Consider the following 14,089-nt stretch of genomic DNA (forward strand, 5'->3'; position numbering starts at 1 on the left):
AACTGCCACAAACCACTAGATGACACTAAAACTGCCCTTAGTGGCCAGAGAACAGCCATTGCTCAGAGGGAAACAAACGTGTTTTTGGAGTTTCCCAAAAGGCATGATGGAGACTCCAGTATTCTTTTTTATTTATTTTGTAATTTTTTCGAGTGATCCTTTATATTTGTATTTGACCAATTTCACCATGACATCCAAAAATAAAAATCTATTCATTCCAGTTTGTAATGACACATAATTAAGTGGGTTGAATACTTTGGCAGGGGACTGTAACGGCTCATTCAATCAATATAGAACTAGTTTACCATATTTCTACCCCATTTTGTCACCCTAAAACTTAAGCAACATTGTCCCTGTTATCCTTGGTACGGAATCATTTCTGTATGTACGTGTAAGTGTGTGTGTTTGTGTGCGCGTCAGTAAAGAACATTCAGCTTAGCTTTTGTGTTTAATTTTCCTAATGTTACTAACACACATTTGCAATTTAAACTACTGCTCTGTGCGACCTACAGGAATCCGATAATTGGAGCATTGTTAAGGACACATTGGCATTCATGAAGAAACACTGGCTCTTGCAGGAGCCAAAAAGTCAATGTATTAACAGCTCTACTGGACGTTGATGAGTTTCCCCACGGCTTCACTGGAGTATTAAGTGTAATCACCCAGCGTGATCGATTTTTGAAGGTTATCCATCAGTCTTGCAAATACAAATCTTACACTTAAATTGACTTGCTTGGCTAGATTGAGGTTAACCAGAAATAAATTGGGATCACCTTTTCTAACGAAGTCAAACAAAGCCTCCTTCACTCTCTCTTGGAATTTTCAGGGCTCGGGGTCAATTCACTCAATTCAATTTAGTCAGCATGTTAATTTGAACTCCATTAAATAATGACATAGCACTTAGTTTCATCAAGATTCTGTCTTTCTCACTGAGGTAATAAGAAATGTGTTTGATTGTTCTGGCATCTGGGTCCAACGTTTTGCTCGGTTCCCTTTGACTTGATTCTCTTCAGGGCATCCTGGAGGCCTTGCAGTGGAGGTTCCACACACCTTAAACATGTTGGAAGCTGGTTCGTGTCGTTTGCTCATTCTTTGGAGGGAGCACAATATTGGCAGTACTTTTGACTTAAGTAATGGCACTTTGATTGAAATCAGCCGTCTCTGAATAACGTTTTTTCAAATGCTGATTTCTTCTAGTGTGGTCAGCTTTAGCGACATCAAAACCACAAAAGGACAAATTCAACACCCTGATTAGAATAATGAAAAGAAGTCAAGCAAGAGAGGCTTTTCCAAAAATTTGAATAGTGAGCGGGTCGGTGAATGAGACTAGAGAGGTATTAAAATATTCTACATATAGCTGGAGCGTCTTTGTCATTTTTTAAGAAAACTTAAAACTACGAAATATCACATTATTTATTAAATGTGTGTTTTCAAAGCCATAATAAAAATATATGCTGTATTTCTTTTCGGTTTAAACAAATGCACATAGGTCACAACAATAGCATTAGTGGTTTCCTTTCTTCTCTTCAAATCTCTGAATTTAGCTGAATCATGCAACTTGTTTAATTTCCCAACCACAGTCAGGTGGTTGGGAACTATAACCTTTAAAAATAAATATTTATGTCAGCCATGGAACTATTGCAAATGTCTGCCTTGTGTGTCCATGTGAGCATGTGTTTGGATGCATTCAAATGTTCCCTTTAGATCAATCACCTGCAGTGCCTTTGCATCAAAGAAATATAAAAAGACAAATATGAAGAGACAGAATCTACCTGAGAGGCGATGAGGTGGAGGATCTCCCCGAGTGGTGGCAGCAGGAACTGCTTTATTTTGCTATTCCTCAGGTTCTCTCTCAACAGGTCAGTCAGTGCAGACACAGTCTGGAAAAAGACAATATGTATAGTATTAAGAGCCTTGTTTTTTTTATTGTTGCAAAATCCAATGCAATAATAAACAATGCTAAACTTCCTGTTCTATAAAACAAAAATTTATGGCAGAAACATTTACCAGCAATTAAATTGAACAAATTAAACTGTCAGTTATGATTTGCCAAAAAGGCACAATTATTTAATATGTGGCCTCAGAATAGAAAACAGGACATGGAAAGTTAAACAATGAGATAAACTTCTGCAAATTCATTATATTTAATATACGATTGCAAATATGCAATTACAACTTTTTGGGGTAATCTCCAAATCAAACCAATTGCTCGCAGGGCAAGATATATATTTTATTCTTTGTAATATATAATTCCAGTTCCAATCTTTCAGGCTAATGGGACATTTAAAAAATTAATAGCTGAAGAGCAAAAACACAAATAAACCGAAATCCATGCTAAGGGACACATACAAATACATCCATACACAAACAAGTCTTTTAAAAGCACCAAGTATATGCACACACATAAGTGCAATCATATGCAGCTACGAGAATTGCGCACGCACGCACACGCACACACACAGTTAAGTATATGCAGACAGCCTTGACGGCTGACAGCTCCCTGGCATTAGAATCACTGCCAGCTCCCCCCCTCTGTGATGAGATGGAAGTTCTACTCCACTCCTCCATCTCTCTCGGTCTTCTACACTTTTCTTTTTCCATCACTCTCTGTTCCCGGTCCGTCTTTCCTTCCTTATTGTTTTTCACCCTTCTATATTGTTCTCTTTCTGTCCTCCTTGAATGCGCCATAAATGTATGTACATGACATCTTTCAAACATCTTCTTAATCTCCCCCTTGCTTGCTTTCACTGTGTCTCTCTACCTCTCACAGTCTGTCTGTCTTGTACTTTCTCAACATATCTTCCCCAAAAGAGTTATTCTTTCCTTTTATTTCTGCCCAAGAATCGTAGTGTATCGTAATGCGGGGCCTTCACTGAGCATGGAACACTGGAATCCTGAGTGCGTCTGAACAATATTGCAGATAAACTTAAGAGAACTTTTTTATAGTTGACCTTATTTGAAGTGTTTTGTCCTATCTAGCCAAAAGTATGTGAATGGTACATGTGTGCTGAAAAAGAAACTTGTTTTTCTGCCTCGTACTCACATTATTGCTCCCTGTTCTTCTCCCTCACTCCTTTACTGAGCTATAGCCGCTAATAAGATAAAGTGCATTGCTGAGATTCTGGGGCTGGTTTGAAACTGGTGTCGCAGCTGCTCTCAGGCAAAGTATTGAAAGGCACCGCTGTGCAATGAGCGGAGTGGAAAAGCAAGCATAAACACACACACACACACACACACACACACAAATCTACATATTCCCTCCTAGAACACATCATCATTTATTCAGTATCAACACTCCCTCAATCACAAGCACAAGCAAATCCACGTAAGGAAACACACACTTAACTTAATTAAGAGGCAGTAACTGTATCCATAAAGTTGGATTGAGGTTAAAAATACATCCAATACAACACCAAGAAGTCTGGCAAAGATGAGCAGTAAAAGTATATCTCCACTTGGGACAGATGTGTAGAGAATGAACAGGTTGGTTCATTATTAGTGTTCAAATAATAATGCTGTATTTTCTGTTTGACCGTATCTATACTACAGTGAAGGTTTTGGATGGTCTTCATCAAAATCTATTAGTTACAGATGTGCACACAACTCAGTGGTTGTCATATACCCCTTGCAATATTCACAAATGCCACACTAGTGTCTTCCTTTACCCAATGCTCTGAGGGTGTGTTCCCTGAGACTGTTGTTGACTTTAAGACTCTATATCCCATGAAACACCTGGCACAGTGGACACTTTACTGGCCACAGAAAACTTTGTTGGAGAAAAGTGAATGGGAAAATGATGTTTAGTTGGTTTTGAAAGCGTTGACTCAGAACATTTTATTCTCCTTTAATCTATGTGAGGAGAGAGAGTGAGGGACAAAGACGATATGAGTCAGACAGAAAGAGAAGAGTGAGACAGAAAGAGTCAGAGGTGTGCGTGCGTCTGTGTTTGGGAGCGAGGGTGGGGGGGTTTCGAAGCATATAGCAGTTACCATGGTAACTAAGCCCAGCCCTGACACTCCAATCAGTAGGACTGCAGCAGGAGAACCCCTGCTGAGACAACACACACACACACACACACACACACACACACACACACACACACACACACACACACACACACACACACACGGAAATAAAAGTATGTGCTGTTGTATTGGTCATCTGACAGAATACACACTAAAACAGAGGCTGCCAATACACACACACACACACACACACACAAATAGGAAAACCTTTGCAGTCTATAGATGCACACAGTCAGAAACAACAACTGACTGACACACGCACACACAAATGAACAGCTTTATTCTTTTCTTAACAATTTGTCATCCTAGGTTAGCTGCAGGGAGCCACGGACAGTAGCGGAAAAAATGTTCCGCTATTTGTCTTTAACAACAAGCGCATCGGAGAAAAACCCTGCTATGCCATGGTCGGCCATTTTGTAAATTACTGCGACGACTCAGTAGCAGAAGTGTTGAAACAAGTAAAGACGGGAAATAAAAAGACAAATCAAGAAAGAGTGTGGATGTGGGACCAGAAAAAGCATAGCCGGAATGGATCAATAGGAATAGATGGCATCGAGCAGACGAGGCAAGAAAGAAAGTAGAGGGACACGAATAGGTGTTTAATTCTGTTATGGATGAAAATATCAAATAAGGGGGAGGCTCCACATCTCACCAGCAAACAGAAGTGCTTTTATATCAGGGGGTTAGGGTTAGTAACACCGCTTGGTTTAAACATGCGTAGGGGCACTCAGTAAAGTATTTGAATTGTATGTTTGTTACTGTATAGGAAAATACTTTCATTTGCCAAATTATTAGGTACACCTACATCAAACTAATGCAGTCAAACTATTATTCAAGTGAATGTAATTAACTAAAACCAAATATCACAAATTTGCCTCAAGGGGGCTCATGGTGTAGTGTGATAAGGTTTCTCAACTCCACCACCAAAGGGTGTTTAGGGGACTTTTTTTCTACAAATTGTGGATTGTGGAAGAAAGGAGGGTGTTATATGCTGTAAAGATTGTCATGTTCGTTGGAGCGAATTTGTGATTTATTATACTGGGTTGTATGAATAAAATTGCCCTGACAATTGTTTTTTTTGGCAAGGTATACCAAATAAACAATATAGATTTGTAGAAGAGTTTCACTTGTATCATTACAATAACTATGAATGTTATTGATGCCTCAATAGTGAGCAGTTACACTAGCATTACAAACACCTCCAGTTGTCAAATTAGCAATAACATAAATCAATTAGTTTATGATCCTTTACACTACAATGTTCTTCAAATATTTTGTATGAATTAGCGTGTGTGTGTGTGTGTGTGTGAGGGAGCGATGGAGAAACAGTCATAAGGTTTTTAGTGTCTCAGGATCTAATAAAAGTTGTGTTGTCTTGTAGAGTTTGAATGCCCCCTGCTGGTACACACTAGTACTATAACGTTAGTGTAGACAAATCATGTTGGTCTTTCCATCTTCTTCTTGTGTTAGGAGAGATTCTCCCACATGTTGGACTGGAAGTTTAAATTATGGGGGATATGCCCCTAAAAAGAACATAAGCAGCAGGACAAGTCAAAAAAAACCTTTTTATGAAATTAATCAAAATGCATTGAAGTGTTCAACAACATTAAACACTTATTGTAAATAAAGAAACATCTATGCATGGTGCATCATGCAGTTTTGCATTTTGCTGCGTAAATGTTTTCTGTACTCGTGCATTATTGTGCAGTAATACATTCTGTACCTCTGCTGGTATGTACTGTCACCTGAGGGTGTGAACCGGTACTGCACGTGGGCTTCTGTAGCTGGATAGAATATACTATCTCTCCTCATTCTAACTATCATCCATTTACACAGGAGGTTGCATTGGTTAAAATATAGAAAGTAAAATTGTATCTGTGTGTGGGTGTGTGTTTGTGTTACACACCTCAGAAACAGGACTGTCCTCTTTCAAATCAGTACAATGCACAGCCAGCAGACCAATTGTTCTGAGAACCTTGCTCCGTCTGGAAAATGTTTTTTGTTTTTTGTTAGAAAATTAATAATAGAAAATGAATTCATAAAACGGGATTTTCTGTTGATGCCATCACAGGACTATCTAAAATGATTTTTAATCCCTGTCATGAAATGTACTTACACATCCCAGTTCGAAGATTGTCGTAATTGCTGGGTCAATACTGGAAGCTGGAAGAATGAAGGTGGGTGGAGATTAGAGAGAGATCCAGAAATAAAGAAAAAAAATCCAACAATAAGAACCCAGTCACTAAGAAGACATGTTATATATTATAGCATTTGAATATTTTATAAAAGCTTGAGTTAAACATTTTTAGAGTTCTAAAATATTGTGAAAGTAGTCGAGCTCACAAAATCTTTTTAGAGTTAATCAGGTGTTTTATCAGAGATAAATTCCTAGTAATTTTGTGTCTTAGCCTTAAATAATTGTGTAGCAAATAGGCATGCATCAATGTTTCAACATGGATCTGATCTAAATACATGTTGTCCTACCAGTGGTGAGTTCATCAGCCTGTTAGCAATAACTTTATGGCCAACTACACAGCAGAGGTAACACAGCAGGTTGAGCCTGGAGCGATTGGTTGTGGAGTGAGGAGGAGGAGGTGGAGGAAGGGGAGGAGGAGCAGTAGATGCACTCTGTTCAAGGGATGAACAAAGCTGGTAGAGGAAGACCGTCCACTCTTCATCACTGAGGGACTGCAGCTTCTCAACTGGAGAAAGGGAGCGAAGAAAAGCGCTTTTGGGAAAATTACCAAATACTGGGTACTTTATATAGAACAAAATATCATTTGACCCAAAAAACAAATGAAGATCAGTACCTGAATATGCTGGTACACAAAGGGTTTTGGTATCAAAACGCACTGGAGGACTCTTAAGAATCTGATAAGACAGAACAGCACAGAGTGACCCATTGAGTGATTTTCACAGCACAATTCCCATCCATCCACAATTTGACTGTGAGAAGAGGTTATAAGGAGGGGCTCCTCCTCCCAATGAAGCAACTGCAGATGATTAAAAGGTCAGATTGCATTTTACACCCTTTAGCCTTAAAGGGCTTGTGTCCAATAATAATGTATCGCTATACCTTGGGGTTGTCCATGATTTGGGTGACAGTCAGATCAGAGTCAGTGTGGAGAAGAGCTTTCAAAGAGGACGTGAAGTCAGTACCAGTCGCAGCCTAGGAAGAGGTTGTAGAAAAAAGAGGAGAGTCAACCTCAACAGGAGAGAACTATTCACCAAGCTCACCAGCAAATGGATGAAGAGGTTTGACCTAAAAGTTAATATATTCCAGTCTTCAGAAGAAAAACCAACAAAAATAAACATCAATAATGTGATTCGGTTGAGACATAGTGACAAAACACTCTGGCTTTTTACAAATTCTTGCAAATGAGTATATGGTGGCAGTAACCTGAGGTGCATGGGTCTGGTTTGGAGAGTCTGAGATACTGCAGCTTCTCCTTGAGGTGGTTCGAGAGCCAGCACAGGACAAACAACAGGAAACAGGAAAATAGTTGCATGAGGCTGATCTCTACATCAATTGGTAGAGCATAGTATTATAACAATAGATATGCGAGTAGCATATTTTAAAATGATGCTTCAACAAAGGGTGGTATGGTCGTTGGCACAGTCGTCTATGTCTCTATGTTAGCCCTGCCATTGACTGGTCGCCAGTCCAGTGACGCCAGATGCTAACTGGGATTGACTCCAGCCCCCCGTCGACCTCCTTGGTACAATCAATCTGCTGTACTTTCCTGATGCGTGTGTTTAATACCAGAGTGTGTGCGGATGGAGGATAAATAATAATTTGTGTAAGACTTTTGAAATTTACATACTTTAAGAATGGAGAAATTAACAAGGAAATCAATTAACCGACTGTGTAATATGGATTGACAGCACTGTGATAACTGGTTAGGGTGTGACTGGGGCAAAACAGGTGCACAGGACAGCAAATAGAAAGAAACTGAATACCTGATCAGAAAAATGGATTCGCTATTGTCCTCATCCACACCACTCTTTGGCTTGAGCTCTGATACATTATCTGGAGGAAGAAGCACAAAAGATACAAAATCAGATTGTACAGGGTACAATATGTCTGTGTGACACATCACATTTGCCCTGTAAAGGCCACACAGGCAGAAGATATAGATTGCGTTTTAATCAGAAAAGAGATTAGCACAATAGCAATTACAGCCGACTGGGAAATGTCTAATGTTTGCAGATGAGAGGAAGAAAATGGGCAGACAAAAATGCGACAACCAGATTACTGAAGACGTCTTCAAACAACTGCAATTGTAAGAATGTCTTACCAAGCATTAACGACTTATTGGGCGGCAGTGTGTGGCACATCTGCTTGGCCCCAGTTATCTTGGAGTCATCTTCTGTCTTTGCCACCCCACCTCCTCCTTTCTCCTTCTCCAGCTCCATCTCCCTATCCAAGCCCTGGATGTTCCTTGAACCTCCACATGTGTTGTGTCGGAGAGCTTGTTGGCAATCATTCTTTCTGTCAGATGGGCCGTAAATTGAAGCAATTGTTGTCTGTGATGAAATTAATTTCTTGAGATTTATTTCTTTCTCTGAGATCCTAGAAGGTGGCTGACTGTTGGAAAGCTTGTCTGCATGTCCTGGAGGGAAAAGGTCAGGGATCCTTGTGTATCTGTTGAGTTATGGAAAAAATAAACATTAACCAAAAATACTCGTATTTGATTAAATATGGTGATTCTGCAAGCTTGTTGGTTTGTTGCTGTAAAATACTATTGCATCACGTTGAGGGGTATTTTAAACTGTGTTGCCTTGCTCGGGGATCAAAGTAGACTGGGCTTGAACAAGGCTTTGACCTCTATATCTACCAATAGTGTGTGCATTTCCACTTTCACCAAGCAAATCTAAAACGAGTAAAATGACTGAAAAAACATATTCGTTGAATTCTGAAGGAGCTGGTAAATAAATATAAATATTTCAACCCACCTCAATTTAGCTTTAATGACCCCCGCACAGCTATGTATTTCCTCTTGGTCCCTTCCTTCACCCTCCTCCTCCTCCTCCTCCTCCTCCTCCTCTTCTCCTTCTTCTTCCTCTTCTTCTTCTCCTTTTTCCTCCATTAGTATTGGTGTCCAGAAAGGGTGCTCACACAACTCATCCCAGTTCATCCTAATTAACAAAAAAAGGTAAAACTATCAAATTAAAAAAGGGTCAGGCAATATGGAGAGAATTAAACAATAACACAGTATTTTTTATCTAATACCTCAATTTCAATATTGGATGATATTGAAGGATTTACAATCAGTGCTTTCACAAAATACGTACACAGAGATTTTTGATAATAAAACAAAAAAGTGACGCACAGTCTGATGTATCTTAAGTAATTCAATGTTAAAATTAAGTCCATTTTACTTTAGAAGCTCTCAAGCGGTCCATCTTTATTTAAACTAGACTAACTAGCCTTTTTAATAAAACATATTTTTAACAGATTGTTTTGTGACAACGAGATACAATGCTATTTGATATTTTTTGTTTAATTCTGGTCATGAGAGAACCTGACCGCTTATCAGGGTTTTTGTTGAGCAAGCCTTTCAGGAGATTCAGGAAGTCCACACTGGGAGGACTGGCCGAAGGCACTGTAACGAACAACAGAAGAAAAGTGATAAAGATATTTATTTCAAACATCACATCTATGTGTGAGTCTGTGTGCCAGTGTGTGTGGATCTGCATCACCTGTCTGTCTGGGCGGTGGTGGTTCCTGATGTAAGATCATCTCGGTAATTTCAGTGTAGCTCTCAGAATAGAACGGAGGTTTACCTGAGAATAAAAATATACGTTAATGGGTTAAGTCATAAATATATGTATGCTTATTATGTTTGTGAAAAAATGCACATCAGGAAAACACATTCAATTAATTCACATGATGCACTTTACTTTATACAGTGTTTCCTGCTAGGGCTGTATGTAAATGTGTGTGTGTGTGTGTTTGTGTGTACCAGCAAACATGTAGTAGAGTGTACAACCGAGAGCCCAGAGGTCAGAGCTCATATTGGTTTCTGATCCCTGCAGAACCTCTGGAGCTCTGTAAATAGGAAGTCCTGAAAACATGCAATTGTAGAGAAATTAGTAAACACAAAAAAATATTAAAAGAAGACATCTCTACTACTAAAATTGAATGTTTTGATGTTGAGTTTTAGTGAAACTGTAAATCTTATCCGCTTTTATATTTTCTGTCATTAGTTAGTAAATTGTGGTCAACAATCAATTAAAAACCCTTTTTTTTACAATTAATTTTTACAGATTTCTGTGATGTTGGTCTTTTATTTTAGCTATGATTATTTTATCATTTTATTGCTATTTTAGTGCATTCTCTTCATATCTACTGGATTTATTTCTTCATCTATTATACTGTTGTAAGGGTTTAACTCACTATTTTTATTGTAATTTGTTGGGCCTCACTGTTGAGCTTTCTGTTGTTTTATTGCCTTGCTTTGGGCTGCCAACACCCCTTGGTGAATTCCATTTTTGAAAGGTGCTATATAAATAAATAAAGTTATTAAATTACGGATTAAAGTTGACTTCTTTTGATCAGTAGGCTATCATACATTACACTTCTCTTTGACTCCTCCTGGCTAATCTACGAGCAATCAACATTAAGCTATATTAGGAACCAACAGGATTTAATGAAAATGTAATATCTCACCATTTAATCTTTTTCTTGTGTTGTAAAAGTTCCCCTTTCTATCTTCTTCCCCTGCCTCATCAGATGTACCCATCAAGGAGAAGAAATCCTCCTGTTTCTCTCCATCTGCCTTGGACAGACCGAAGTTACCAAACTTCAGAGTGCCACTGCCATCCAGTAAGATCTATGGGCGACAGAGGGAGGGTTACTTTATTGAGCTAATAATCATAATGTTGCTGTTCTTCTCGTTAGTCCTGCATACACGTGAATGTATATACAAACCTTAGCAGGAGTCAAGTCAGAGAAAATGATTCCTAATCGATGGATGTATTTTAGTCCTTGGACCAAGTCCCATCCAAAGCTTCTAACCACATCTTCTGACAGGCATCCATCTTGACCAATTATAGACTCCAGGGAACCACCTGGTAGATGTAGTGTAAAAAGAAAACAAATATGAGAAAAACCATGAAATATATAGAGAAAGACTGTTTTAAAGACCCACAATCCAATCTGGGTAAAGAATGTGTTAATTTTCTGAACATGAAATTGAATTTCTGGCATTAATCATATAAACAAGAATACAATACTAATCATTAAATACTATCAGTTGTAAGCTGCGGAAAAGGGCATTTCTTGCTCCACATAGCTGAAAATCAGCAGTAATGGTGCGTGACTTTTTGTCAGGAGAATTAATTACCAACCTGTACAGAGCTCCACCACCAACCAGAGGTGGTTACTTGTCTCATACCACTCGTAGAAACATACTATGTTTGGATGATCCAGATCATGACTCAGACGTACCTGGAAGGGTACAAAAAAAAAGACGTAAGTAAATGGCAAGTTATCGAGATGCTTATAAGCAGAATTCTCCCTAAAATAATTACCACCCATGTGATGAGTCAGGAATGTTTGGAGATGTATTTGCCTCTTAAGGTTTTATAATACAACTATACTAAAAGTTATGAACTAACAAAAAACGTGATAATCGCACAGGTGTCATGATATGTTCATAGAGTTGTAAGAACTATCCTACATGGTTGGTGATCTCAGGTCTCTTGGCTTTGTCGGCGCAGATGATGGCTACATAGTTGAGATAGCCTTTCCTTCTTCCCTTATAGACAACAGAGCTAGTGCCTGTCCCAAGTTCTTCATACAGGATGAAGTTCTCCATTTGCTGTGGAGAAGGTATGAAAAGTATTAAGTCTTAATCATTAACTTTAGAAGTTTTAAGACATTGAGGGAGTAGGGTTTCTCATCAACGAGGAAAGGAGGCAGAGAAGTATCAGACACAAAACCAAACAAACTTTGTCATCAATGCTGTGCATTGGCTGCAATGATATCCACTCTAGCAGAAGATACAGAAAATTTGAAAACTATTCTAATAATTACAGTCCGTAAAATTATTTACGGACTGTAATTAAGTTCCTTGACCGATAAAATTATTCGATTTGTCATTTAAATGGTTTTAAATGGCTAACGCCAAATAACACACAACCAGGTAAGTTACATTTCTGGTCATGATATCAAAATTCTGTCAAGAATTAATTTTTGTCAGACAAATTTATAGATATAACATTAATTAAATATGGTCATTTTCTCAAAATCTAGATATTGGTCCTCTTTGACGTGTGAGGAAATTGCATTTTGCATAATCATTATTTTAACAACTAACGCAAGCTATGCTACAAAATGGCTACTTAACGTTGAATGATGACTTCAATAACGGTTAATTAGCTTCAGAACACCTGTTTGGCTCGTACTGCGTGATTTGTGTGGGAGACCTGTGACAAAATAGTGTCAGCCAGCTACAACATGTAACGTTTACGCTTGTATAGTTTATATTAAATGGGCATGGTAGATATATGTGGTTCATTTTAACGATAGTTAGAGAATAATAGCGTATTTAGCGTTACCTAAACTATCAAGTTAGAGGCTAACGGCTGGCTAGTGTTGAATGAGGTCTTGCAACAGCTAACGTTAAGTGTTAACATTAAATATTCAAATGAACAGGCATATTTCTTCGCTCATGACAAGGTAGTCGTTAACTTTAACACCTAAAGAGTAACGTTAGTAAATGGAAACATCATTCAACTACACACAGAAATTTAAAAAAACGTCGTCACTATAGATCCAGCCTTACTTTAGAACTTACTTCTTCAACGTCCCGCTGTTTGTTAGCGGAAGCGAGAAGTGCCCGGATGGGTACAATTCCAACTGGAAGAGGGATGTCCGGATTTTTTAAAACTAAAGTAAACTAAAACCCAAGTAATTGGATGCATAAGTAAAGCGTTGAAAGAGGTGAATTATGTTTATGAAGTATTTGTACGAACATGCGATTCAAAATACGGGTCAGTTGTATTGTAAAGGGTGTTACTTTTGCCTACACCCCCTCAACGTGGTCTATTCCTACGTTGCTAGGATACAAGAGTCCCAACAAAAGACACCGCATGGTCAAGCGTAGGGAATACAGCTACAATTGCAATCGAAATTACTCCATTTGGTAAAAGTCGAAAGTTATTTTACGGTATTGATTAACCTGTTCGGAAGCAATAGTCTGCGCTGAGTGCCCTATGTACCCTCCACCATGGGCTATGTTGACAAAACGTTCCCCTTGAGTGCAGAGCAACCCGTCCTCCAATGCTGACTACATCATGCGAGCAGTACATAACACTAAAATAATAACTACATTTTGACTTACGGTCGGCAAAAAGATGTAATCGTTGCAAACACTGTCCCTCAAAATGCAAATATCTTTTGCTCTGCCTATCTTATCATTTTTCTAAATTTTTGGACAGTTTCTCTATAGATCCTGCCCTATCTTGCCCATCACTCGCTTATCCTCTTGTCACGTGAATTATTTCTGAATATGGAATCAAACCTTTTCTACTCTACTCTACTGTATATGCTAACCACAGAAGATGTTTCCTCTTAATTGGGAAAGCAGTTGAGAATATTGTGAGCAAAAGACTCTGGTGAAAAATTATGAATTCTTCAAAGATACTTCCAAAGTGTCTTGCATTATCATGGCATATAGGACCAGCATTCCCTGGGGCGAGATATAGTTTTTTATGTCCATTTGTCCTTGAGATCAATAAACAACTTGTGTCAAAAGGCCACTGATGCACCGCCAGTTTTTTTTTATTTTTACTCAGCAGGAGAGCGGATTGTCCTTTTGTTTGATATTTAGTTTGCTAACAAGACAGGCCAACAAAGAACATAATATAATAACTCCTAGGACTGCCTTATGCTGCTCTCCTATGCTAAAAAACTATAACTTTACTGTTGTCTGATGACAACTTTTTTCAAAAGTAGAACACAAGAATCAACCACAAGGAAAAGTGCTGGAGTGTTTTCAAATTTGTGAGCTATAAACATGATAATTATAAAGATTTACAAAGCTGTAACTTAATTC

The 14,089-nt window shown here is 38.4% G+C and overlaps 1 protein-coding gene across 2 annotated transcripts in view; it reads right to left on the reverse strand.

Moving 5' to 3' along the window:
- Positions 1 to 13,079, reverse strand: part of ulk4 (unc-51 like kinase 4) — a 58,091-nt gene extending 45,012 nt beyond the window's left edge. The window contains exons 1-18 of one of the 2 annotated variants that reach the window (XM_040165884.2): positions 12,830 to 13,079; positions 11,711 to 11,851; positions 11,379 to 11,478; positions 10,960 to 11,099; positions 10,699 to 10,861; positions 9,992 to 10,093; positions 9,729 to 9,812; positions 9,556 to 9,631; positions 8,982 to 9,164; positions 8,324 to 8,670; positions 7,986 to 8,055; positions 7,426 to 7,474; positions 7,102 to 7,194; positions 6,836 to 6,896; positions 6,510 to 6,727; positions 6,142 to 6,188; positions 5,932 to 6,010; positions 1,773 to 1,880 (exon numbers count right to left, since the gene is read on the reverse strand). In XM_040165884.2, coding sequence (XP_040021818.2) covers positions 1,773 to 1,880; positions 5,932 to 6,010; positions 6,142 to 6,188; positions 6,510 to 6,727; positions 6,836 to 6,896; positions 7,102 to 7,194; positions 7,426 to 7,474; positions 7,986 to 8,055; positions 8,324 to 8,670; positions 8,982 to 9,164; positions 9,556 to 9,631; positions 9,729 to 9,812; positions 9,992 to 10,093; positions 10,699 to 10,861; positions 10,960 to 11,099; positions 11,379 to 11,478; positions 11,711 to 11,848 — 2,058 coding nt within the window. In that variant the 5' untranslated portion in view covers positions 11,849 to 11,851; positions 12,830 to 13,079. Of the gene's footprint in view, positions 1 to 1,772; positions 1,881 to 5,931; positions 6,011 to 6,141; positions 6,189 to 6,509; positions 6,728 to 6,835; positions 6,897 to 7,101; positions 7,195 to 7,425; positions 7,475 to 7,985; positions 8,056 to 8,323; positions 8,671 to 8,981; positions 9,165 to 9,555; positions 9,632 to 9,728; positions 9,813 to 9,991; positions 10,094 to 10,698; positions 10,862 to 10,959; positions 11,100 to 11,378; positions 11,479 to 11,710; positions 11,852 to 12,817 lie in introns of both variants that reach the window. The other variant, XM_040165883.2, reaches the window with a different exon arrangement.
- Between the last annotated feature and the right edge of the window lie 1,010 nt (positions 13,080 to 14,089).

The sequence above is a fragment of the Gasterosteus aculeatus genome, chromosome 20 (assembly GCF_964276395.1).
Source record: "Gasterosteus aculeatus chromosome 20, fGasAcu3.hap1.1, whole genome shotgun sequence".
Taxonomy (NCBI): domain Eukaryota; kingdom Metazoa; phylum Chordata; class Actinopteri; order Perciformes; family Gasterosteidae; genus Gasterosteus; species Gasterosteus aculeatus.